The sequence below is a fragment of the Hemicordylus capensis genome, chromosome 13 (assembly GCF_027244095.1).
Source record: "Hemicordylus capensis ecotype Gifberg chromosome 13, rHemCap1.1.pri, whole genome shotgun sequence".
In the NCBI taxonomy this organism is placed as follows: Eukaryota; Metazoa; Chordata; class Lepidosauria; order Squamata; family Cordylidae; genus Hemicordylus; species Hemicordylus capensis.
In genome coordinates, this window is record NC_069669.1 from 7,491,547 (window position 1) to 7,519,273 (window position 27,727).

The following is a 27,727-nucleotide window of genomic DNA, read 5'->3' on the forward strand; positions in this document are numbered from 1 at the left end:
CGTGTTTACGGATTAATGGCGTTGCTTGCAAGCAACAGTCTTTCCATTGCATAAAACTGCATCCTAAAAATGGCTAGAGGGGAAATTTCAGACTCATGCTTTTCCAGAGGGAGGCTGCTGTCGGGGTCAGTGGGGCCCATTCTAGCCACTTAACGCAGTATTGACTTTCTCTCCCTACCGCCAAAAGCCAACAGTGGATTTTGTTAGTCCTGGATACAAACCGAGCTACATTCTAACGCAGGATTTCTTAACCTTGTGCCCCCAGATGTTGTTGGACTACAACTCCCAGAGTCCCCCAGCAAAAGCCATTGCCGCGGAGGATTCTGGGAGTTGTAGTCCGGCAACGTCTGGGGGCCCAAGTGAAGAAACCCTGCTCGAACGTGCAATGAAAAACCCGAATTGTGTGTGAAGTGCTCCCCAATAGCTCGCGTGGGCTTCGGGGTAAATTTGGCTGATATGTGAACGCACACCTCCATTCCGGAGGAGATGTGAATGAAAAATGAATATGAAAAACTTCCAGGGGGTTTACTGGGTGTGAATAGGACAGCCAGGATTAGAAGAAAAGACCAGGGACAGGTCAGTGAGCAGTAGCAGAGTGTGGTTGATTTCCCATGGTCTCTTGACTCCCTGGTTCAAGAAAGTTCTGCAGTCGCCTTTTTGGCCAACTGCCACGGTGGTGCAATGAGCAGGGAACAGAATGCATCACAGGCCCCTCACCCGTTGCCCCCTGTTGACCTGCCTCACCTGAGCAGGTAGATGTGCTCTTTGCATTCTCGTGTAAGTAAGAGAGGAAGCGGCCTGTGCACCCTCTTACTGCAGCACAAGCTGGCTTGAGAATGGCGGTGGTCACGCATGCGCCCTGATGCCCACCACACGTGGCATCAACGTGCATGGGCCTTTCGTTGGCCGGCTCACGCAGCCGGGAGTGCATGGGCTCTTTCCTTTCTCGTGGGAGAGAGGAAAGAGACCACCCACCCGCTCACCACTGCACACGCCACCTGGGAAATGGCAGTGGCAGCAGCCGGAGAAGGAGCCACCGGCAAGGGGGGAGGGGCTAGCGTTGGCTTCCATATGGAAATGGCAGTCAGTGGGGGGCTTGGCTTGGTGGGAGGGCTTTGCAGCAGATGAGTATTAGCAGCAGGGGGGGTCTCCCCAAAAGAAAGGGGGCGGGAGCTTCTGACATCTTGAACATGGGCCATTATGGGGCTTCCCCTGCTAACTGAGCTGAGAGGCACCTTTTTAAAGTGGCGATTCTCTTGTATTGAGCAGGGGGAGAGCAACTGGCCCTATCCATCCCCAGCACAGCATCCCTCCAGTGGCTGTTGCTGGGGTCTCTGTCTTATGTTTATTTGTTATGCACTTTGGGGCCAGGGAGACACACACACTCTGTCTATCTGTCTATTTATATGCATACATATACATACACACACACATGCAAACCGCTTTGGGAACTTTTGTTGAAAAGCAGTATACGAATCCGTTGTATTTGTATTCTCCCACCAGTGATGTATAACACATGCACATCAGTGTTTATAATCTTCCTATAGCCACTCGAAGCAGCCACCCCTTCCCCACTACGGATATGATTCCTAAAGATTTACCAGTTGTGCAGTATTGTGCAGGGGGAGAGCAACTGGCCCTCTCCATCCCCAGCCCAGCATCTCTCCAGTGCCTGTTGTGGGTGTCTGTCTTCTGTTCCTTTTTAAGATTGTGAGCCCTTTGGGGGACAGGGAGCCATTTGATTTGTCTATATCTATGTAAGCCGCTTTGGGAACGTTTGTTGAAAAGCAGTAGATAAATATTTGCCAGATATGCAGTTAGGCCTTTGGACTGCAGTCCTGTGCAGGGGCTGCTTAAGCCTCACTGACGGGAATTGTGCAGGGTTGCAGCCCTGAGCGTGCCTGGAGTGTCAGCTTGCCTACTCTGCTGCCTCTCCCTTTGAACCTCTCTTGATTTCCCCTTCCCCTCCCCAGCAGTATAAGCCACTAAATGCAAGCCTGGCCTGAGCACACTCCCTCCTCCTTTTTATCTAAAGGACCAATTGCTCATCGCAAATAAATAAGTAAATCCCAAACCCTGCGAAGGCTTCCTTGTGCTGCTCTAAATAAAAGGACTTGTGTTAGCAAGACTGTTTCCCTTCACAGGACCTTTGCTTGAACTCTTGCTCTTCCCAGCAGCGAATGAATGACACACCGGTCTTTGCTTCTCTCCGAGTTCCAGGGCAGCGTCTAGATAGGAAGAAGGGTTGTGGGGGGCGGGGGGGGGCCCTCGTGCTTGTGCCACTAGATATTTTGAAAAGGTTTAAATATAAAAAGGCCTTTAAAAATCTGTTCAACCAAGTTTTAATTAGATTGTGATTTTAGACATTGTTTTTAAATTTGTTTCTAAATTGTCCCTAAGATTTGATAGCGTTTTCAGATTGTATGTGTTAGGAAGGTAGCCACCTGGAGTAGAGGCCAGATATACCGTGATTTTTTTGGAGAAATGCCGCAGCACATATGTGTTTAGAAGTTGGTTTTTGGCACCTGCAGCACTTAACGCTGATGCGGTGCCTCCTCCCACAGAACCCACAGTCATAGTAATCTCTGGGCTTACTATGAGAAACTAGACATAAGGATTGGAGTCCCTGTACTGATATCGCTCAACGCTCATGATGTTCCGTTTAGCTGCTGCATTTACGGTGACGCAGCATTTCTGCTTCTTAAAACAAATAATTTTTTAAAATCAGCTTTTTCTTTAGTGCGGCATTTACACCGATGCCGTGTTCGTGCCGAAAATTACGGTAAATAAATATGAAACCAGTAGGATCAGTTTGAAGCATTAACACTGAAGGCAATGATTGATTCTGGACTCTGCTAGGGATGGTGTAAAGCTGGTCTTGTGGTAGCAAGCATGACTTGTCCCCTTAGCTAAGCAGGGTCTGCCCTGGTTGCATATGAATGGGAGACTAGAAGTGTGAGCACTGTAAGAGATTCCCCTTAGGGGATGGAGCCGCTCTGGGAAGAGCGTCTAGGCTCCAAGTTCCCTCCCTGGCAGCATCTCCCAGATAGGGCTGAGAGAGACTCCTGCCTGCAACCTGGGAGAAGCTGCTGCCAGTCTATGAAGACAACACTGAGCTAGATAGACCAATGGTCTGACTCAGTATATGGCAGCTTCCTGTGTTCTGTATGGTAGCATCTGTGTCACCCATTCCAGGAGGAAGGAAAAGCATTCTTGGCAGAGTGGGTATTACCCCCAGGGCAATCTGTCTTCTCTTTGCTTATATGAAAAATAAGATTCTCCTCATTGTGTGGGTGCAAGTCTTAACTTAACCAGCAATCAGACAAATGGTTCTGAGTACCCAACCTAAGGGGTATACTCGTGAGTCAAATGGGCCGTAACCCAAAATTTGGCTTTAAAAAAGCCAAATCTGGCAACAGAGCCTTCAACCCACTTTCTCACAGTATAATACCCAGCAGTATACCAACTAACATAAAATAATAAAGCCCCCCCCCATCTTTACTTTCATTAAAGCACTGGAAGAAGAATGGAAGACACAATTGCCACTTTCAAATTGACACTGATTACATGTACTTTGTGTTTGGAAACTGGTTCTCCAGTGTAAATTGAAGAAGCTTTCAGGGTAGCAAGGATATTATCACAGGAACATAAGAAGCTGCCTCCTACTGAGTCAGACCCTGGGTCCGTCCAGCTCGGCCCTGTCTACACTGACTGGCTGCAGCTCTCCGTGTTGACAGGCAGGCATCTCTCCCAGCCGTACTTTGAGATGCTGCCAGGAATTGAACCTGGGATCTTCTGCATAAAAGCTTGCAGATGTTCTTCCACTGAGCTGTGACCCCATCCCCTAAGGGGAATGTATTACAGCGCTCACCCATCCAAATGCAGACTAAGGCAGACCCTACTTAGCAAAGGGGACCATTCATGCTTCCTATCACAAGAGCAGTTCTCCAGTGATGTGTGGAAGGGGTATGAAACTTGGGAAGTACAGAATTCCTTTTAAAAAAAACCCAAGAAGCAATATGATATACAATCAGTGCAAATTTTTCACTGTCTACAAAACCTTCAAAAATGTTCTGACTCTTGAATAAAAAGAGGAGGGCGGGGGTTGTTTCCCATCCCTGATAAAACGGGGTGGGTGGGGGGGTAGAGGGTGTTTTTCCGTCGGGGAAGGAAGCAGATAATGGGTTTGTTAGGAAGAATTTTGGAGGGGATGGTGTCAGTGGTGGGGCCAGCAAAGTAGGAAGGGGAGTGTTACTTTGTGAACTTACATTTGCGATCAGAATAATGAGCTTCCTGTTTAAAGGATTCTGGCAGGAAGCCAGTTCTAATTTCTAAATCCTATAAGCAAATGCATATCCATCATATTTCATTTCTATGATGCTGTCTCAGTACAGTCTCCCTGTCTTGAAATAATCAAAGGATGATCTAATGGTAGAACATAACACTTTAAAAAGTCACGTTTCAGGCAGTACTATGAATCGGTCCTTGTGGAACAACCAAAAGTGTTGTCTCGTTTCTCCCTGCAACACAAGATTATCTTGCACATGTGGCGACCTGTATTTGACTAGCTCAGCAAAATAAGAGCCGATTGGAGTGGAAATTTCTCCTTGGGGGAGAAGCCAAAAGCTGAGAAGTTCCTTCTTAAACTTTGCCAGCAAAATCTTGCTGAACACGATGGGTTTGGTTGGTGTGGTTGACCTGCCCAAACCACACTGGGAACCGCTTCACACAAATGGTCTCCTACATGGTTAGGAGCTACAACTGTCTTCCAAGGGAAGGAGAGCTGGTGGAGATATTTTATACACATACACACACACACACACACACACACACACACACACACACACACACACGGCTTATTTCCACCTGTGCAAAAGCTAGGAAGCAACCATGGTGAGTTTAGCTGCCAAGAAATCTTGAAAGAACTGGAGGCCCAACTTGCCTCCAAGTATGCATTATCACAGACTGTGCCGCTGAGGCATCCCTATGTCTCCCTACAACAGTACCCGATTTGGTTCATATTGGTCCAGGCGTTGCAAAGTTGATTGGTGGGGGGGATGGACACACACACGGAATGCCAGGTGATCTCATAAGCTTGCTGGAAAGTAGGCAAACAAGATAGGAGGCAGGGAGCTTAATGGTCAGTCAAGTCTCAGCTGGATAGGACAGTTTCCCCCTCCCTAACTTACGGCAAAGGAGTAAGACAAGGCTGTATACTTTCTCCATATTTATTCAAATTATATGCTGAACATAAACTGGATTGGAAGAAGATAAGTGTGGTTTTAAAGTTGGAGGAAGAAACATTAATAACCTGTGCTACGCTGATGACACCACTCTGATAGTTGAGAATGTGGATGATCTGCAAGCTCTAGTAATGAAAGTCAAGGAGCACAGTGAAAAAATAGGACTACAACTAAACGTAAAGAAGACTAAATGAATGCCAACAGGTACAGCAACCCGCCTCAGAATTGACAATGAAGACATTGTAGTGGTGGATAGCTTCTGCCTTTTAGGATCGACCATCAACAGTAAAGCATCCAGCAGTCAAGAAATACGCTGCAGACTAGCACTTGGTAGAGTTGCAATGAAGGCCTTGGAAAGGGTATTTAGATGCCGTGACATATCTACACCTACAAAGATGAGAATCGTCCGGACAGTGGTTTTTCCCGTGACACTCTATGGATGTGAAAGCTGGACTTTGAAGAAGCAAGATAGGAAAAAGTATTGATGCTTTTGAACTTTGGTGCTGGAGACGACTTTTGAAGATACCGTGGACAGCCAGGAAAACAAACAAATGGATCATAAAACAAATCAATCCAGAATTTTCATTCAAGGCACACATGACCAGGCTCAAACTATCATACTTTGGCCACATTATGCGAAGACCCAGCAACCTTGAGAAGTCCATGATGCTGGGAAAAGTTGAAGGAAAGAGGAGAAGAGGACGACCAGCAGCAAGGTGGATGGACCTGATGACAACAGCAATGAATGCACCACTGAGAGACCTTAAAGGCCAAGTTGAAGACAGATCATCCTGGAGAGAATCTATCTATGTGGTTGCTAAGAGTCGACACCATCTTGACAGCACTTAATCAATCAATCACCTTGTTCAGAAGCTGGGGACAGAATCTGAGTAAGGCTCACTCATTCTACCTAGCTGGGTCTTGGCAGACGATCAAGCTCCCTACCTCCTACCTTGTGATTGTCCAACACACACAGTTGCAAAACGGGAGTGTGTGTGGCTCCTGAAATGGGGTTATCCTCATCTCCTGCCCAGTCTATGGTGCTGTGAACTGCCTGTTGTGTACCTTTCACCAAAATGTAACACGTGCACATACATGCCTGTGGCTGTAGCTCAGTGCTTTGCATGCAGAAGTTTCCAGGTTCCTTCCCGGGCAGTATCTCCAGATTTGGGCTGGGAATGACTCCTGCCTGAAGAGTTGGAGAGCCACTGCCAATCAGTGTAGACATTGCCAGCCTAGATGGACCAATGGTCTGACTCGGTATAAAACAGCTTCCTATGCCCTTTTCAGAGGCTTTTCACCTAATGCAAAAGTTTAAGCCCAGTCACTTGAAGCAGCTATCCAGATATCTTTGCCTGTGCAGGCCTGCTCAACTTAGGCCCTCCAGCTGTTTGGGGACTACAACTCCCATTGTCCTCAGCCACAGTGGCCAAAAGCCAGGGGTTGGGGGAGTTGTAGGCCAACATCTGCAGGAGGGCTGAAGTAGAACGGTGCTGGTGTACAGCCTCCAAGAGGGAAACTTACGAACTTTGACTCTACATTCCCCACTCACAGAACTCCTTCCATTTTCACCACACTCCTCTTCTAAAGCAAACAGTTATTTTCCTGTAAGCTGCGAGGCCGCACGGCTCTGGAACTGTGGGGATTCCAGTGCAGTCACCGGAGCAATACCACTTCCTCTCCTCTTTCCTTCCTAGGTCTGTATTTTTGCTGGACTGTTCAAAAAGGCGGCTTCTCCTTTATATACCGGCAGGTGGCTCAAATAAAAATGATGCAGGGCTGGAAGCCATCAAAAGCATCAGCAGGGTGAGCGCTGACCGGTGAGCATTTTCCTTGCCAAGGTCAGCGTTGTGTTTGGGATATTTGAGGTATGACGACTGAAAAACTAATCTCTCTCTCTCTGCAATGAATGTTCCTGCTCGGGGAAACTGAACTCCATGTTGTGAATTTAAGAGGTAAATAAGGCTGTGACTTAGATTGTGTTTATTCAGCCCCGTTGGGCTTCAGCTGGTGGGTCATATCCACCATGATATTAGATATCGCCACCATTTTCTTTGCTTAGTGCTTCTGTTTAAAAGAATAAAGGGTGACCAGAGGCGAGGCCCCTAATGGCGCAGTGGGGAAGCAACTTGCCTAGGGAGCAAGAGGTTGCCGGTTTGAATCCCCGCTGGTATGTTTCCCAGACTATGGCCCTATATTGGGGCAGCAGTGATATAGGAAGATGCTGAAAGGCATCGTTTCATACTACACGGGAGGGAGTCGACACCAACTCAATGGCACAACTTTACCTTTAGAGGCAAGGTCTCCAGTACCTCCTCAAGTTATGTAGAAAGGGGAATTTCAGCAGGTATATCTCTATATGACAGGTGACACATTATAAAAATCCCCTCTTCTAGGAACATAGGAAACTGCCATATACTGAGTCAGACCACTGGTCTATCTAGCTCAGTGTTGTCTTCATAGACTGGCAGCAGCTTTTCCAAGGTTGCAGGCAGGGATGTCTCTCAGCCCTATCTTGGAGAAGCCAAGGAGGGAACTTGGAACGTTCTGCTCTTCCCAGAGCGGCTCCATCCCCTGAGGGGAATATCTTGCAGTGCTCACATATTAAGTCTCCCATTCATCTGCAACCAGGGCAGACCCTGCTTAGCTAAGGGGACAAGTCATGCTTGCTACCACAAGACCAGCTCTCCTCACAATTGGTTATGGTTCAAAGCCCTATCCTTACATAGGGATATGGAAAAATAGGAAACTGCATTCTGTTGAGTCAGACTCTTGGTCCATCTAGCTTAGTATTGTCTACACAGACTGGCAGAGGCTTCTCCAAGGCTGCAGGCAGGAGTCTCTCTCTCGCCCCATCTTGGACATGTCAGGGAGGGAACTTGGAACCTTCTGCATGCAAGCAAGCAGGTGTTCTACCACTAAGCTACAGTTCCATCCTCTAAGGGGAATATCTTGTGTAGCTCACACAAGTAGTCTGCAATTTAAATGCAAACCAGGGCAGACTCTCTTTAGCAAAGGGGACAACTCATGCTTGCTACCACATGACCCACCCTTCTCCCTTCCTTCCTTACATATGGGTTCTCTAGAGCAGGGATTCTCAACATTGGGTCCCCAGATGTTGAGAATCACTGTTCTAGAGCAGGGCTGGCCAAGGTTGACCCTCTAGTTGTTGCTTGACTACAACTCCCATCATCCTCAGCCTCAGTGATGAATAGTTGGAGATGATGGGAGTTGTAGTCCAACAACAGCTAGTGTCCATCCCTGCCTTAGAGAGAGAAGCAAGAAGATGGTCATGTATTGTTATAAAAAAACCAAACAACCCCAAAAGTGGTTCCCATGTTGCAGTCATAGTTTGTTTTAGTTCAAGGTGGGTGCTGGTCTAAAAAGGTTGACGTTTTTCTTCATCGTCCTCTGCTCATCCGCACTGCTGGGATCAGTGTTCCCTCTAACAGGGATTCCCAGATGTTGTTGACTACAACTCCCATACAGTTGTGCCCTTCTTTCACCCTTCAGTGAACCTGGTGGGGAAACCCTGCCTGTCTATAGGGATGTGCTATCCCTAAAACATGCCAAATGATGTGCCGTCTGTGGTGGTGCTTCAACCTTGCATTGCATCTCCCAATAAACGTGAGGAGCACACTTCCACCACTTATCTCCTCATTCTGCAGCAGAAAGACCCCAATTCTGCCTTCAGAATAAATGATGCACATTTGCATATAGTAAAGTTCAGACGGCTTGCAGACGTTATGGAAATCATAGAGTTTTTGGCAAACTACCATGGAAAAAGACAGGAATGGAGTTGGGGAGGAGAGAAGAGACGGAGGTTTGGGGTGGTCTACAGATTTGATAGATAGAAGGCATGGAGTCTGTGCCAAAAGTAGTTGGTGTGAAATTTGTACACAGAAGCCCATGTCTCACTGCTAAAAACGGGAATTTGTTTTTCTTTTTTATTGGAATAAATATGTATAATGCAAAAGAAGCAGAGCTTCAGGAGGGAAAACTAAAGCTTGGAGCCATCTCTCTCTCAGATTGAATGTCTGCCTGTTCCCTATACATTCCCACGCCCTTTGAGCTATCGGCACCAAACCTGGCGCAGTGACTGCCTAGGACCCTACGAGTAACGTAGGGTGCTTTGGAACCCAACAACAGACAGGTGGATATTCAATGTGTAGAGCCACAAAACGTATGGCTGCAATAACAAAGAGAAACTTGCGCCATAATGACTTCCTAGGACCCTATGGGTAACGTAGGGTACCCGGGAACCCCGACAACAGATAGGTGGATATATAACGGGTAGAGCCACAAAATAGATATGGCTGTAATAACAAAGAGAAACTTGCACCATAAGCCCGAGCAACGCCAGACACTTTGATCTAGTATACTACATACTGTATCCTAGACAGAAACTCTGATTTCTAAACCTTCACCAGATATTGCCCATTTCTTTCGGTACTTCTTGCAACAACAATAATACCCTGTGACTTGTGCTTACTTTATACACATCATAAAATAGGTGTTCCTAACAAGTAAGCTCAGACCCCCACCTTGCCAGCCTTCCACTGAAGGACAGCGGCTTCACCAAGGTTTCAGGCATGAGCCTTTCACAGCCCTCCCTAGGTTAAATTCCTGTCCCTCGCACCAAAAGAAACAAGCAACAAAGCAGTGTTCCCTTTCCTTTTTTTCATCTGTGCTCAGAATGAGTTTAATTCTTGGCAGCAGTATCGAGGCAGTGTGTGCGCACATGCATTCAGAGTGGGGCCTTCCTGATTCAAGCTGAGCGGGATCTAAAATTAACTGAGCAGGCATCAGGAAACTTGTATGATTCCTCCTTAGAGGGATCGCTGCATCCCAGGAAACCAAATGCTACTGGGCTGTATCAATTGGCTCTAACCTTTACAATGAGAGGATTCCATGTTGATCTGGAGCAGATCATGTAAGCAAGGCAAGTTCCATGGACTGTCTGATCTGCCTGCATTTCCCCTGCCTCTCGGGTCTTTTGTCACATGGTGCATCCAGGGGGTTCTGTGGGCCAGGCCACTGTGGGCTTCTCAGAGGCATCTGGTGGGCCACTGTGGGGAACAGGATGAAGCCGGTGCAGAAACCTTGTGCCTGATCCAGCCGGGCTGTTCTCATGTCCTTGATGGCCCACATATGGCTTGGGGCCTGCTGTCTCATGATGTAGGTCAGGGGTTCCCCACCTGTGGTACTCCAGATGTTGCTGGACTATAACTTCCATCATCCCCTGCCACAATGAATTGTGGCTGAGGATGATGAGAATTGTAGTTCAGCAACATCTGGAGTACCACAGGTGGGGAACCCCTGATCCCAGAGTAAGGAAATATGCTCACCCGGTTTTAATCCTGGAGATTTTACTTAAAGGATTCATAATTCTTTTTCACTCTTTCATCTGACCCGTATTAGTTTTGCATCTCTCCTCCGTTAAGGAAATCCACCCCCTGTGGCTAGCTACCCCGCAAAGTAACCAACTTCCCTGCATCTCATAGAAAGAATGAATGCCTGTCAGCCAGGCTGTCTGATTGTTTGGAAATATTTACGATCCATGTAGATTTGCATTACACTAACGAGACTCCCAGCATGCCCTGTGTGGCTCTTTACAGGAGTGGGGCGTATGCAGATGATACGACAGGAGTCCATCTAGCGTGGGCTGGAGCATCTGACAGCTGACCCATTCGCCTTCTGCAGGGCTCATTGCATCACTTTGCAAAGTGGAAGCGTTTGAGTCGAGCAGCTGATCACCCCCCTCGAACGAGATTAGCTTCAAAATCATGCTCTTTATCCCTGGAGCTCAAGCAATGGAACCATCGTGTTCATTTTTGCTTGTTCGTCTTAGCCTTGCATTAATCATCCCGCCTCTGGCTTCTCTCTCCTCTCCCCTCCCAGTGCTGGAGATTTCAAGGTTCAGCTTGCATAACAGGTAACAGCAGGCATTTCCTTCTCCTGTGTCGGGATATCCTGGCGCCCTTCAGTCTCTCTCTGACTGTGTTTAAAACAGACTCCAGCACAGGAGGGGAGGGGAACAAACCCTCCACTATCTAAAATTAGCAGTCCTGATAGAAGAAAGGCACACAGCCGCCCTCTGTACTGTTTGTCAATGAAACAACAAATCTAAACAGGGCCAGAATGCATTTCCTCCCTATGAAAAACAGGGGAGCGTAGCTTGGACAGCAGGAGGATCATGGAGTGGGAAGAGAATTCAGGCTGCTTTCGAAGAGAAGTGGGAGAAACAATGGGAAGGTTCCCAAGCCTTTGCTTCTGCCTTTACTGAAATACAAGTTGCAGTGCTCCGTGGGGCTGGACTGGGGTACGTGTGGGAGGCGGCGGTTATATTCCTTTATTACGGTCAAGGTTAGGGTCAAGGTGAGCATCTCTTGACATATTTTATTGGAGGGGGGCAGTTTACAATCCTGAGTTATAATCTGAGGCTCTAGAGTTCTCCACCGAAGCCCTGTCATGAGTTTTGAATTGAGGAACCCCTGAATCTGGTTCTCCTCTGAAACCGGGCTGGCCCTAGGGGTTTGGACACCCTAGGCGAAGGGTGATCCTTTGGCGCCAGTCAAAGAAGTATGGAGCCCTGACTTCAACGTGCTGCGCAGGGTCAAATAGGGCCTGCCTTGGTTTGTAGTTGGGTGGGTGACCATATGTGAGCCCTGTCAGATATTCCCCATAGGGGATAGGCCATAGCTATCAGAACATCTGCATGCTTGCACGCAGAAGGTTCCAAGTTCAGTCCCTGGTAGCATCTCCAAGTAGGGCTGGGAAAGACATAAGAACAGCTCTGCTGGATCAGGCCCAAGCACTGTTCCCTCTAACAGGGATTCCCAGATGTTGTTCACTACAACTTCCAGCATCCCCAGCTGCAGTGGCCTTTGACTGGGAATTATGGGAGTTGTAGTCAACGACATCTGGGAATCCCTGTTAGAGGGAACACTGCTCCGGCCTGTTCTCAACATGAAAACGTTGAGCAGCTCAGGACCCAGGACAGAGCCCTGTGGCACTCCATTCAGTACCTCCCTCCAGGATGACGTGGAGCCCTTCACGAGCACTCTCTAGGTATGGTTGTCCAACCAACTGTGGCATCATCTGGCCCGCATTTTATCAGCTTAGCAATAAGGCTATTATTATGGGAGGTTTTGTCAAATGCTTTGCTGAAAACAAGATACATTATGAACAGAGTATTCCCTTGATCTACTGAAACTAGTCACTCTTTCAAAAAAGGAGATGAGGTTAGTCTCGCATAACTTCTTGATAAATCCATGCTGGCCCCCACTAATCACCAGATCGTTTTCTTAAGTGCTCACAGACCGACTGCTTGATCATCTCTCCTAGGATCTTGCCAGGTATTGATGTCAAGTTGACAGGTCTGTCGTTTCCCAGCTCCTCCTTTTCCCCCTTTTGAAGATCGGCCCAGATCTGTTCAATTAAACCATTTTGCCTTAAACCTATGGATTATTTCTTCCTCTCTTTTTTTGTGCTTTTTGGTGGATGTGCCCTTTCTGCATTTCTACTTTCTCTTAAACTGATGCAATATAGGAGCAAAGTAATAGGCTTCAGTTCTAAACAGCTAGAGCACAGCCCACGAGGTCATGTTCAAAAGAAAAAGTACAAAAGAAAAATAATAAGCAGGAAGCTCACAAAATAGCTTGGGCATTAGGGTGATATTTGTATTTTCCTTGTCACAAATGATGCCATGTGCCTGTGGTGCTTGCACAACCATAAAGCAGGGATTCTCAGTGTTGGACCCCCAGATGTTATTGGACTTCAACTCCCATAATCCCCAACCAAAGGCCTCTGGGGCTGGGGATTATGGGAGCTGACATCCAATAACATCTGGGGACCCAACGTTGAGAATCCCTGCCATAGAGCACTTTCACATACCAGTGGATGAAGTTGAGGGGAATGGGTTGAGAGGTTTTACAAGACTAAGATGATGGGCGCCATGGTGGATCCAGCATGTTGATGGGCGCCATGGTGGATCTAGTTTGCCAGGGATATAAAGGGTATGAAACTGTGACCATCTCATTGTTCATTTTCATTTGGGAACTTCATAAGAGGAACGCAGTGTCTTTCCTGTTCTAAATAGATACACATTTTAGTTGCCAAAGAATGACTTACTGGCTAGCTGGAACACAGCAGCTATGGCTTCCTCCCACCACTGGGTATCCTGGGAAATAATGGGCAGTTCCACCAACCCCAACATGAAGAGGAGCTGACCGGCTGTCAGAGCGACGGTGGCAATCATGTTGCAGGCTCGCATCATGTCAAACTGCACTGAGAGAAACAAAAAAGTGAAAGGGTATTTAGAGATCAGCGTACACGTCAGGGAGGCAGAGAAAATGGCCAGTCCTTTCAGAAGAGCTCTGTGTGTGCTCATTTGCTCATCATAAACTGCAAAAGACTCGTCCATGTGATCAAGGACAGGGTAAGAAACGTAAGTTACGCCCAGAGATGTAAGTTTTGGGCAGTATAAAAATATGCCAAATAAATAAATAAGAGAAATGGGAGGAGAGCTGGTCTTGTGGTAGCAAGCATGGAAAATCCCCTTTGCTAAGCAGGGCCTGCTCTGGTTTGCATTCATTTTGTGAAGCTTGACTTTCAGGGTCTGTAGTCAGGAATATGGATACTTAATAGAGATCACCTTACATTAGATTGCGTTCCCTGAAAAGTCCTGTATGCCTCATTCTTTTCCTTTTTAACCTGGTAGGTTTCCTGTTTTTTATTCCTCTCCTTCCTTTCCCTCCAGGCTTTGTAAGTGCCACTGTGCCAACACAACATCCTGTCTTGCTGCTGCTCTCGAGTAGAAATCCCTTGCTCTATAAATGGGCATATCTCTGGGGGGACGTTTTGGTGACCCAAGTTGGCGCTTCACTCTGGTGCCTAGTCGTGACTGACGTTCTTAAGATACAACCTCGTAGGGTTAGGATGTGGCTTTAGAATATATGATGGCTTTTTGATGTGTTTAATTAGACTGGCTTTTCAGTATTATCGGTCTTAACATTTTTTTGGTGTATTATTTATGTGATCACATAGAAAGGATTTTATTGTATAGTCAAAATATGTGGAATGGAATTCATTTTAGTGCAGCGTTCGGAGGGGACCATTCCCAGCATGCAGTTCCCCCCAACGCTTGGTGTATGTGTGTGTGCTCCTTTAAGAGAAATGGAGCTCCCTTGAGCCCCTGCACAACACCGGAAGGCATGCACAGAGTTCTGGGAAGCGTGGCCCTTCCTGATGCTTTCCTCCTAGAGCTCTTAAGGGAGGGCTCCATCTCTCTTAAGGCCCCCCCTCCCCATCAGCACTAAGGAAAGTGCAGATCTGTGTGGAGGTCAGCACCGCGAAAAATGGCTCTCAGATTGCCAGTGGCCCGCACTTTAAAAAGATGGCTTTAGTGGTTGGCTAAAGGGGCTAAAAGAGCTTTCGTGGCAGGCAAGATGGTGTCATCCCATATCTTGTAGTTTGAAGAACCCAAATTCTCTACAGCTTGGGTTCCCGGCCTTTGGCCCTCCAGATGTTGCTGAATTACAACTCCCGTCATCCGCAGCCCCAATGTATTCTCGGCTTCTCACTATTGTAATGGCAAAAACTAGTCTATAAAGCAGATCTTGCTCAGCTGTATCTCAGAGTTAACCAGGGTGAACAAGCCAGCCCACAAACACCCCGGAATCAGCCAGGCCTGTTGGCAACTCTCTTGGTGCCCAAAGCAGATTTGGCTTGACAAATGCATTGCATCCGAAACCAGAAAAGGGGTTTATCAAAATCCAAATTAGCTGTATCAGAAAGCAAGCTTTGGGGCAAAATACCTGACAGTTCAAAGTTCAAGTTTTAAAGTAATAATTACTGCTGCAAAAAGAACAAAAAGAGACGTAGACATATGCTTAAAGCACCAGCGTAATTAGATTGCTAAATGAGATCATTTTTTATGTTGTTGCTTCAGAAATATTGTCTAATCTGACTACCCTGCATTTACACAGCACTGATGTCCCCAGGGATGTCATTTAACATAACCAAATAAAGCCTGTGTTTTGTAAGTATCAGAATCAAATCAACGTCTCTGTAATCCAGGTAACTGAATCTGGCTTGATCTGCTTTGGGTAATGATTGCAGAAATGAGGGTCTGAGTTGATTTAGGAACTTGGGTGCCAACCAGACTTTATTCTGGGTTGTGTCTTGTGCTCTAGACAAACCAAGGCTGCAATGCTGTGCACATTTAGGAATATAGGAAGCCGCCTTATACTGAGTCAGACCATTGGTCCATCTAGTTCGGTATTGTCTATCCAGACTGGGAACTCTGGGTAGACTGACTTCTCCAAGGCTACAGGCAGGAGTCTCTCTCGGCCCTATCTTGGAGATGCCTGCAAGGGAACTTGGAACCTTCTGCATGCAAGCAGGCCGGTGCTCTTCCCAGAGTGGCCCCATTCCCTCAGGGGGATATCCTACAATGCTCCCACATGTAGGCTCCCAGGGAGGATCCTGCTTAACAAAGGGGACAATTGATTCTTACTACCACAAGACCAGCTCTCCTCACTTCCATGGGACTAAGCCCTATGAAACTCACTGGGGCTTACTTAGGAGTTCATAAGAACATAGAAAGCTGCCATATACGGAGTCAGACTACTGGTCTATGTAGCTCACTCTTGTCTTCTTGTCTTCAGTATAGACAGTACTGAGCTAGATGGACCCAAGGGTCTGACTCAGTATAAGGAAGCTTCCTGTACTTCACTATTATGATGAAGAAGAAGAAGAAGAAATAGAAGAAATAGAAAAAAATAACAAAATACAAATATCTACAAATACAAATATCTACAAATTGAAATTGAAAGGCTGTGGCAGAAAAAGACCAAAGTAATCCCAGTGGTCATTGGCGCCCTGGGTGCAATTCCAAAACAACTTGAAGAGCACCTCAACACCATAGGGGCCACAGAAACCACCATCAGCCACTTACAAAAAGCAACTTTACTGGGAACAGCCTATGTTCTGCGACAATATCTATAATAACAGCAACAACACTGATAATAAAATCCAGCCATCCCAGGTCCTTGGGAAGGACTTGATGTCTGGATAAAACAAACCAGTCAATAACACCTGTCTGACTGTGTAAACCAGAAATAATAATGTCATCATCATTAATTTATTTATTCGATTTCTATACCACCCTTCCAAAAATTGCTCAGGGCTGTTTGCGCAGAGAAATAAAAAAATAAACAAGATGGATCCCTGTCTCTAAAGGGCTCACAATCATAACACAAGGTAGACACCAGCAACAGTCACTGGAGGTCCTGTTCTGGGGGTGGACAGGGCCAGTTACTCTCCTCCTTCTAAATAAAGAGAATCACCACATTAGAAGATGCCTCTTTGCCAAGTTAGCAGGGGTTTTGCTAGTCTCCCATAGCAGTGATTCATCAGGGAGCGACACTGTTACCCTGAACTAGCCCTCCCAGCATCAGTATTCTCTCTGAACCAGCGGTCAGGTGTTGCTTTCAGCAAAGATCGCACTGCGGGAACTGTGGCATCATTCCAGTCCGTGTGCAGAGCTAGGCGTGCAAGAGGAGAGGATGATGTCATGTTTGAGGAGACAGCAACGGCTCGGTCCCAGAAAGGACCAGGAAGCGTCTCCATCCAGGGCACCACTCTCCGTGCTGTATCCAGTTTAATGTTTTTAAACTTGCCTGTCAGATGTATGCCTTGAAAAGGGTTAGAAACAAATCGTTGAAGAAGCAATGCGTGGGTGAATTTCAAAGAGGGGATGCACCCACTTGGGAACGCTGTCTGGAAGCCTGCCTTACAAGTGTCTCCTTTGCAAGACACACGCCCTTCTGATATAGCATTCAGGCTCTTGAGGAATAGGGGTGAATCCCCTGAGCCATCTATGCCTTCTAAATTGGGAAAGCATCCCTTACTGGCCAGCTTGGGCTTTTGAATGGGATTTATGGTGGCTGAAAACCGGCAATGTTTGCTGAGGCTGGTGGGCTGGGCCCGAATGATAGTTTGGAGTTCTGATATGCGGCTTTTTATTTCACATTTGTTACCGCACTCTTCTGCTGGCGACGTACAGAAAACTAGCAACAGCAAAACGTTGAAAGCAGAATGTTAAATTTACATTCCAAGGAGAACGTTGCATTCCAAAAGACCTGGGCAACTAAAAAGGTATTCACCTAGCGTGGGAAAGGAAACCGGCTTGGCACTAGGCACACCTCCTCGCAGAGCGGCTTCTGGATTCAAGGCACCATCACCGAGAAGACACCATCACAGTCCCTGGTCAGCATCTGCCTCCTCACTGAAGATTGTGGGGGCGTGGAGAAGAGCCTTTAAGAATATAGATCAGGGCTGGGGAACTTGGCCCTCCTCCTGCTGCGGTTGAACTACAACTCCCATCATCCCCAGCCACCCATGGGAGTTGTGGTTCAACAACTCCTCCCTTAGGGGATGGGACCTGGCCATCCCAGCTCCACAAGGATCATTCATTACATTAGATCACTGACTTGCGGAAACACCCCCGCGGCCCTGAGTTGTCCTCAATGGAACAAGCTCTGCCATTCACCATCAAGCTGCAATTGTGGGAGCTGGAGTTGTGCTTCAACAGCTTGCCGGGGGGGGGGGGAGTTTGCCCAGCCCTGATGTAGATGCTGGATGAGTGCCTCGGCTTCCCCCTTCACCAGCAGGTCTGTGTGGATGCTGCCTAGCTTGCATATATTCTAATAGAAGGGGAAACAACGGCCAGCATGCTGCCTCCGAGTGCAACGTCCTTCCTCACCAGACCAGCCTGCTGCAGTTTCCCAGACATTTTCAGTGCAGAGGCTGCAAGCAGGGTGAGTATCAAAAGTGCCTTCAACGTCTCATGGTAGCAAGCATGAATTGTCCCCTTTGCTAAGCAGGGCCCACCTAGGATGTCCCCCTTAGATGGGCTTACAGCTCAGTGGGAGAGCATCTGCCTGCATACAGAAGATCCCAGGTTCAGCCTTGTGAGCATCTCCAGGTAGGGCTGGGAGAGACTCCTGCCTGAAACTTTAGAGAAGCTGCTGCCAGTCAGTGTAGACAGTACTGAGCTAGATGGGCCAACGGTCTGACTCTGGTATAAAGGCAGCTTCCTGTGTCCTAGAATTTGATTCTGGGAAGGAGAGCTGGTCTTATGGTAGTGAGCATGAATGGTCCCCTTTGCTAAGCAGGGTCTGCCTTAGCTTGCGATTGGATGGGAGACTCCCATGTGAATGCCGTAAGGGAGCGAACTGTCGCTCAGAGCATCTGCTTGTATACAACAAGTCTCAGGTTCAATCCTCGGCAGCATCTACCTTGAAGAAGCTGCTGCCAGTCAGTGTAGAAAAGATTGAGCTTGTGGGATCATGGGTCTGATTTGGTCTAAGGCCGCTTCCTCTGTGCAACTGGGACCCTGCAGCTGAGCCGACTGCGGCTTCTAGAAATGGCTTCACCTTCCTTGGCCCAAGACTTCGGAGCCCTCGAGGATGGCTGCTCCGCGCTGAACTCTATTTTGGGCATCTCTGGTGTTTGCCTGGCTGCTTTCCAAGGCGAAATATCTGCGACGTGGTTAATGAGTCCTGGCATTGTCTGGTTAGCTGCCTCTGTAAACAGTTTCCAGTTTCTCGTTCCCACACAGAGCTGTGCCTCTGGCCTCGCGCCCCCCATATTTCATAGTGAAAATGTCTTTATGTAAATCATGCCGGGTGGAGAGGCAGGTGTTTATATTTAGCACTCGTGGGAGTCACGTAGCCGCTGGTCGTATCGGGCCGCTCCCCTTCTCTCGAATCGATGACCCCGAGAGCTATAAGAAGGAAAGAGCTTCATTTCTCCGTGCCTCTCTCTTTGGGAAATGAGCCTCCCGGCGGCCAGCTCTTTCCTGTGTCTTTGAGATCCCTGAGAATCTTCCAAGGCCTTTGCTCCCGCACGCCTCCTTTCATGGCATTTCCGCCCTTGAGAACAGCACCAGGCCTGGCCTGTTGAGCTCCAGTGCCTGAACAGGATTCCTCAGCAAGGACGCCAGAGCTTCCACCAGTCTGAGTAGAGCACACATCACAATGGTGTTTCAGCAACCTAGGGTTGTCCCTGGGCAATGGCGACTCCTTGCTAACCGCAAGAGCGCTGTGGCGCACAAAAGACCCTCATCCCATTGACATCTCTGGTATGGAGAGCTTCCTAAAGGAACAACTGGGCTATTCACTTCAAGCTTCAGACAAGGAGCGTATTCAGCACTGGGAACCTCTAATGAGCTGCAGGGTTTTAACAGCCTCTCATCCGGAGAATCCGGAGAGAAACTCAAGGCTGTCTTCCCACTGGTGTGGCGTGCACAGATCCACAATGCCTTGTGAAGCCTGTCATACAGAAATGTGTCTGGGCTAGCTGTGCCTGAGAGTATGCAGATTTTAATAGGCTACAGGATGGAATCTTACCAGCTTTCCCACAACCTGCCATTGTTGGTACAGCACTGTCAGTGAACCTGCCTCACAGGGTGGCTGTGAGGATAAAATGAGATAACTTCCATATATGACACCTTGAGCACAATGAAAGATGGCTGGGATATGCACATGGTGATGAGAAGAATAATCCCTGTTTTATTACGCGTGCATATAATACAGGAGACTTTCGTGCAATAAATTGCAGGTTCTTATACTTGTATTCCTATCGAGTCACATTCTCTGCCACAACGGCACCCACAGCAACCCAATACTTCTGTTTGGGTTGCAGAATGTTCGTTCCTCTATCACAGATGGGATGATATAGGTGTTTCTCATAGTCTGGGAAACATACCAGCGGGGATTCGAACCAGCAACCTCTAGCTTGCTAGTCAAGTCATTTCCCTGCTGCGCCATTAGGTGGCTACTGATAGCAAGCCTGAATTTCCCCCTTTGCTAAGCAGGGCCTGACATGATTTGCATTTGGATGGGTGACTACATGTGAGTGCCCTTAAGGGATGGGACTGTAGCTCAGTGGAACCACATCTTCATGCTTGCATGCAGAAGGTTCCAAGCTCCCTCACTGGCAGCATCTCCAGGTAGGGCTGGGAGAGACTCCTTCCTGCAACCTTGGAGAAGCCGCTGCCAGTCTGTGTAGACCCTACTGGGCTAGGCGGACCAAGTGTCTGACTCAGGAGATGGCAGCCTAAGTGTGCTGGGCTGTGTTCATCTGGACCAGCCCTAGATTGTTTCAAAGATGCTATGTTCATATTGGTTCCTGTATTAAGCATGCAGGTCTGTTGAGTACTGGCTGTGCACCATGCACTGCCTCATGGGTGTGTTTGATGCAAACCAGGGGTTCTAGGGGCCTGGGCTGGCATCGGTTCTAGGTCCAGTTTCACCAAACTGTTCTGGCTTATACACTGCCTCGTTCCTTCTTCCCACTTCCTGTGATGTCAAGAGTAAGAGCAACAGCCCAGGCTCAGGCATTATAGTGGCTACTCTGCCCCTTCCCCAGCTGTGATCACAGAAATAGAGAGTGTGTCTTCCTCACCCTCCATTCATTCAGTCTTCTCAAGGAGAAATTAGATTGAAATTGACAATGCAGAAGCGGCACTCAGCTGAAACCAGCAAGGCTGTATGTTTTCGGTTCTGTCCTAAATCTGTTAGCTCGGCTAACCCAACAGGATTTACAACCCCCTTCAGCACTCCCCAGTGAGTTAACAGAAAGTGGCAACGGAACTGCATGAGTGAAAAATAAAAGGCTCACAGAGAAAAACAGTAAATGAATTAAGTCCCCTGAACTGCACTAGTTACCCCCCTCTAACAACAACTGAGTAATAAGTGAACAGAAAACATAGAGCAAGGAATGAAAATAGCGAAGGACAACAGAAGCAAGGAATTAACAGAACAAAGCAGGAAAGCATAAACAAGGCAAGCGGGAACTCGGACAAAGTTTTGGAATTCAGTAGCACACTGTCTGCGAACCAGCGAAAGTTGCAAACAGCACCTGAGCAATTGAGAGACTGCCAAATATATATGGCTCAAGAGAAGCAACCAATCAGGCTTCCCTGAGTCAGCACTTCGGCTTCCTCTCTTGTTATCTCCTGCCCCTGCGTGACTTCCACTGAGCCTCCCTCTTGAACCGTCTTCTCAAGACAGGTGATATCCCAGGCTCCTCCCCATCAGAAATCATGTCTGGCAGCTGTTGCGAATCCTCAGCTCCAGAGTCTGGTCTCCCTGCCAACTCCTGTTGCTGTGCCTCTGAGCCCTCACTAGCAGGCGAATCCTCCCATTCCTGCTCTGACTCTTCTGAGTCAGAAGTCTGAGCCATGACAGGTTGTTCTGCAGTCGCATCTCAACAGTGATTGGTTTGGGGCACAGAGTTCAGGTCCTATGAATCTCTTTCTTTCTTTCTTTCTTTCTTTCTTTCTTTCTTTCTTTCTTTCTTTCTTTCTTTCTTTCTTTCTTTCTTTCTTTCTTTCTGTAAGGTTCTAGCCCTTATGGCTGCAAAGTTAGAATGGTCATTTGTGGGCAATGCCCGGTCAAGCCGCAAAAGCCAGAGTGGACAGGATTACTAGTCATTGGGGAGTAGGAAGGGCTTCTCTGCCCTGGATACATCCTTGCTCCTTCCCCTGGCTGGCAAGGACAGAATACCTTATTAAAACCTATGGCAAGATCTAGCTTTTCCTGATGCAGAATCCTTTATTTTGACAGTTGCTTAAAAAAAAATTAGTGCAGGATACATGCAACTCTGTGGCTCTCATTCCCTTTTTCACAGCCCTTCAAGTAATTTCGACTTCCTCTGTATTTGCCTTGCTCCGACATCCCTTGACCATCAACGTTTTGGATTGCGTAGTGGATCGATCAGTGGCAGTATCAAAACACAGTCAGTGAATGGTTCTCTATACTTGATTGACACCCTGGAATTAATTCTAACTTCCACTGGCACCAACCTGAATTGTCCCAACTGGCAAGAGCAGAATAAGGACAGATAGGTTGGGTTGAGTCGGATAACAGAGAGTTAGATCCAGTTCTAAACAATGGCTATGGAGGAGCTTACTGGTGGCCAAGGGGTTAATATTGAGTAAGCGGAAATCTCCCAATCCCCCTAGAAGTGAGGATTGGGTACAGGACCTGCTTGAGTTAGCGGCACATGAAAAATGGGCCCTCATAAAAGTAAATAAATCGGATAAATGGTCAGAAATCTGGGACAACTTCCTTGAACTATTCTTAGAATAAAAACTCCTCTGACCTACCCACACCTACTAGTACAATGGTGAGCATCCCTTCTCCTCTCCCTTCCCTCCTCTTCTAATCTCCTTCTCCCTCTTTCTCTTCCCATCTCTCCTTTCTTTTCCCATCTCCCCCCAACCAGTGCTGAAAGGGGAAGGGAAGGTTGGGGGAACTGGGAAAGATGCTGTAAAATACAAAATGTCAATAAATAAATATATTTTTTAAAAAAGAACAACCCTGCTTCTGGAGATACACAGGAAGCAGCTTTATACCAAGCCAGACCATTGGTCAGTATTGTCAACACTGACTGGCAGCAGCTCTCCAAGGTTTCAGGCCGGAGTCTCTCCCTGGAGATGCTGCCAGGGATTGAACCCGGGATGCTCTACCATCATCCCAGGTCATGGTCTGATGTCACCCTCTTTCCAGCTTGGGAGAAGGCTTCTGGGGTTAGCTCCAGACATTTCTGCCCAGACCATTTTGTCCTGTCTCTGAAGACTGGCTTATCCCACTCCACACCTTGCGAAGTGTTGCCACCTAGTGAACTGGAAACGGCACAACGAAACGCCAGAGTCTCACGTTCCTTTTCCTCAGACTTAAAGATGCAACTGCAGAGGTCAGGCCGGGGGGGGGGGGGACGGGACAATTTTGAGAAGGGCTGGCTTCTTACTCCTTTCTCTTCTGGCAAAATTTCTGCCAAAAAACTCTCCCCCCCCCCGCCTGCCAAGCTGCTTTTTTTCCTCTTTCAGGGGGAAAACTTACATCGCTCAGAATGATGGGAAGCCTCCAGTTAGATTCTTGGCCCCACTGGCAGCTCAGCATTAGGGGTGGGGCCTACAAGGCTGAAGCCTCCCCCTGCCACAGTGTGAAATATTCTGGGCCATTTCTGGATTGCAATTTAGCCCAACCAGAAAGAGCTGGTAGGGCAATATGGCTGTAGGTCAGATTGGAGCTGGAGGACCTCTCCCCAGAGATGGGCTTCCGAATCTGACTTGGCTCAGCCCCTGCCACCTGAGCAGAGAGGCATTTTTTTCAAAGTGGTGATTCTCTTCTGTTTAGCCGGGGCTGGAGCGCGACGGGCCCAATCCACCCCCAGCACAGCATCTCACTTGCTGGCTTCTGCCTTCTTTTAGGCTGTGAGCCCTTTGGGGACAGGGAGCCATCTTATGTATTATTTTCCTATGTGAACAGCTTTGAGAACTTTTTGTGGAAAAGCAATATATAAATATGATTTGTTGTAGTAGAAGTAGTAGTAGTAGTAGTGTCCATGCTGCCTTTCAGAACTCTTGGTTGGCTCCCCACCTCTGCTACTGCAGCCCAGGGCTGTGATTTTCCTGACTCAAACCCTCTTCTCTTGCTCATGAATGCCTCCCATGCTTAGCTGGGGCTCCATCCTGAAAAGACGCTGAGCATGTGTGGGCCTCTGTGTGCCCAGCCCTTTTTGCATTGAAATACTTACCATCGCTCTCAGAGTTCAGAATAAGACTCAGTCACCTGTCACAGGAAGATAGGAATGCACCACTGGATTTTCTCTGGGATGGATTGAGACCAGAGACGTTAAGTTCTGGGCGTTATAAAAATGTCAATAAATAAATTTTTATATATATATCTCCATCTCCTAGGCATGGACTAGTTATTGGCTGAACTGTGGAGTATACATAGGCCTACTTTTTACTTTGTGGTGATACTGGTTTTATTTCTGAATTAATAATTCCTTATATTACCAGTATGCTACAGGTGTTGCATTTTTAAATAATATTTTTCATACATTCAGAATGTACACTTGAGTTCTGTTCTATTCTGTTCTGTTCTACCAAGTCAGACCCTTTGTCCATCTAGCTCATTGTTGCCTACCCTGACTGGCAGCGGCTCTCCAAAGTTCCAGGCAAGAGTCTTCTCTGGCCCTCCCCGGAGATGCCGCCAGGGATTGAACCTGGGACCTTCTGCATGTAAGCATGCCAATGCTCTTCCACTGAGCTGTGGCTCCATGCCCTAAGAGGAATACCTCCCAGCGTTCAGAGATAGTCCTCCATCCAAATGCAAACCAAGGCGGACCCTGCTGAGCAAAGGGGACAATTCACGCTCGCTACCACCAGACCACAAAGCCACCTAATGGTGCAGTGGGGCGATGTCTTGATTATCAAGCCAGAGGTTGCCGGTTCAAATCCCCGCTGGTATATTTCCTAGACTACGGGAAACACCTATATCAGGCAGCAGCGGCGATATAGGACGATGTTGAGAAGCATCATCTCATACTGCACGGGAGATACCCCTCCTATCTTCTACCAAAGACAACCACAGGGCTCTGTGGTCACCACGAGTCGACACCAACCTTTACCACCGGACCAGCTCTCCTCCCCAGGGTGTCAAGGGCCAGCATCCTAGTCGCATGAGACGGACAGAGACAAGAAGAAGCAAGACTTACGTTTGACCGTACTGCGGGATTCCTGGAACCCAGCTGGCTCGGCACCCCAGCCCAAGGACTCGCATTCACGCTCCGCCCCTTGCCCATGCTTGGCACCTGTGCCCACACCTCCTCTTCCCTTCTCTGCCAGCCAGCACATCTTCCACAGCCCCACGCTGCGCTTTCGCCCATCCTCCAAGGTCTGGTACACCCAGTTGGGGGTGAAGGCGGCGGCGTTGTTGAGAATAAGGGAGACCAGCGCTACCAAGACAGCTGTGGCTACCAGTTTCTGGACAGTCATATCTGACTGTCATCAACAGCTGGCAGCGTCTTGTGGTCAAAGATCCCCAGAGTCCTAATCAGCTGCAGCACATTGAATTGGGACGCAGATGGAAGGTGGGCCCAGGACGAGGTTATGGATGGCTAGAGAACATCACCGTTCATTCTCAAAGGCAACTCCTTGGATGCGTCTGATGGCACAAAGATCGGTTAGGCAGAGAGGGAAAATCCACATCAAAAGTGCACAAGCCAGGCTTCCAGAATGCTGTCGTCTCAAGCAGTGGCTTATCCACCTTCCTGCACTTTGAGCAGAGCCACGCTGGCGAAGAACTGCAAGGCAGGGAGGCACATGCTTTCTGGGACCAAATTTTGCAAAACTTCTGCGCCGTCCTAGGGCAGCTGAGGTGCAATCCCTTGCGGATGCTGCCAGCAGCACCTCAGCCTTCCAGAGGACCGCTGCAAGGAGAGGCTGAGGCTCGCGTATGAGTGAGGCAGCCTCCGCTCCGAAACTGCTTTTGCAGCCGCCGGAATTCAGAACATCCCAGAAGGACTGCCGGATTTCATGCCCCAAGCCAAGGCAAACTCCAAGTGAAATGCACCACTGATCCCCCCCCCCCCAGACGCCCTGGTAGGCTCGTGTGTATTCCAAGGAAACCTGCAGGGCTCCTGTTCCTCGCCCAGTGTGAGAGCTGTGAGCGGCAGGAAAGCTGGCCCGCGGCTGCAAGGAAGTTTTTTCCTCCTATCTCTCAGCGAAGAGGAAACGGTTGTTTTTTGTGGCTGTTTTTGGTGAGCTTCAGGGCGTAGCCGGCCGCAACAAACGGAGCGACGGCCACAGCAGTCAGATGTGAACAGGATGCGTTTCCTGAAAGAAAAAGACCAGAGAGACTTCGAAACTCCCAGTCTCTCTCTCTCCACCCCACTCCCCAGCCTCCCACCTCATTCCAGTATTCTCCTTCCTCCCCCTCCTCCTTGCTTCCCAGAAAAATGTAGCCAGTTCAGATAGGCTATCTTAGCAGGATTTGTTATGCAGGTGTGGCCCCGAAAGGGCCTCTTGAGGATCTGTGGAGAGGGCAGAGGCTGCTTCCCCCCCGTCTGGCCCTTCTTCTGTGTCAGATTCAGCCGTCAGGGTTCGGATCTGTGAATGATGAAATTCTGTTGGGAAAAGCAGGATTCTTTGGGGGACTGGAGGTATGTGGACCTCTTCCCAAGCAACCAAGTTCAACTCTTCAACCCAGTCCAAAGCAAACAAGAAGTCTGGAGAAGCCAGATGCGGGAGAGGCTTCTCGGAATCTTGCTTCTTGGTGGCAAACGTTACTGAGTGCAAGCTCTGCGAGTTGGGAATTGCTCTGGTAGCAGCAAGGCCTCCCAAGCTGAGGATTTAAGCATCGTGGGCACACTCTGAGGAGCGGTCATTCCAATCATGAGGCAAAACCTAGTAATTTCTGTGAGCCAAATGATTAGTTAGATTCCCTCAACGTTCTGTAAGTTGCTTTAATACTATAGCTCTTCCCTTCACTCATTGATTAAGTGCCATCGTCTACTCTTAACAGCCACAAAGATTCTTTCTAGGATCATCATCTTCAGCTTGGCCTTTAAGGTCTCGCAGTGGTGCATTCATTGCTGTCGTAATCGAGTCCATCCACCTTGCTGCTGGTCGTCCTCTTCTTCTCTTTCCTTCAACTTTTCCCAGCATTATGGACTTCTCAAGGGAGCTGGGTCTTCATATAATGTGTCCAAAGTATGAGAGTTTGAGCCTGGTCATTTGTGCTCCAACTGAAGATTCTGGATTGATTTGTTCTATGATCCATTTGTTTGTTTTCCTGGATGTCCATGGTCTCCTCAAAAGTCGTCTCCAGCACCAAAGTTCAAAAGCGTCAATACTTTTTCAATCTTGCTTCTTCAAAGTCCAGCATTCACATCCATAGAGCGTCACAGGGAAAACCATTGCCCGAATTATTCTCATCTTTGTAGGTGTAGACACGTCATGACATCTAAATTTCCTTTCTAAGGCCTTCATTACAACCCTACCAAGTGCTAGTTTGCAGCGTATTTCTTGACTGCTGAAAGCTTTACTGTTGACGGTCGATCCTAAAAGGCAGAAGCTATCCACCACTTCCATGTTTTCATGATCAGTTCTGAGGCTGGTTGCTGTACCCGTTGTCATCAGTTTAGTCTTCTTTACATTTAGTTGTAGTCCCATTTTTTCACTGTGCTCCTTGACTTGCACTACTAGAGCTTGCAGATCATCCGCATTCTCAGCTATCAGAGTGTCATCAGCGTAGCACAGGTTATTGATGTTTCTTCCTCCAACTTTAAAACCAAGCTCATCGTCTTCCAATCCAGCTTCTCTCAGTATATGTTCAGCATATAAGTGAAATAAATACGGAGAAAGTACACAGCCTTTTTCTCATAGCCCACTTATAGGAACAGAGCATCGTCTACACGGACTTGCAGTGGCTTCTCCAAGGTTGTAGGCAGGAGTCTCTCTCAGCCCTATCTTAGAGATGCTGCCAGGGAGGGAACTCGGAACCTTCTGCTTTTCCCAATGCGACCCCATCCCCTAAGGGGAATACCTTACAGTGCTCACACATGTAGTCTCCCATTCAAATGCAAGCCAGGGCAGACCCTGCTTAGCAAATGAGATAATA

The 27,727-nt window shown here is 47.9% G+C and overlaps 2 protein-coding genes across 3 annotated transcripts in view; one reads left to right on the forward strand and one right to left on the reverse strand.

Moving 5' to 3' along the window:
- The window catches only part of TMEM204 (transmembrane protein 204), a 57,234-nt gene extending 31,260 nt beyond the window's left edge, over nucleotides 1-25,974 (reverse strand). For both annotated transcript variants that reach the window (XM_053276153.1, XM_053276152.1), the window contains exons 1-2: nucleotides 24,822-25,974; nucleotides 13,377-13,532 (exon numbers count right to left, since the gene is read on the reverse strand). In XM_053276153.1, coding sequence (XP_053132128.1) covers nucleotides 13,377-13,532; nucleotides 24,822-25,101 — 436 coding nt within the window. In that variant the 5' untranslated portion in view covers nucleotides 25,102-25,974. The remainder of the gene's footprint in view (nucleotides 1-13,376; nucleotides 13,533-24,821) is intronic.
- Nucleotides 1-27,727, forward strand: part of IFT140 (intraflagellar transport 140) — a 97,518-nt gene that overhangs the window by 46,156 nt on the left and 23,635 nt on the right. The window lies entirely within an intron of this gene.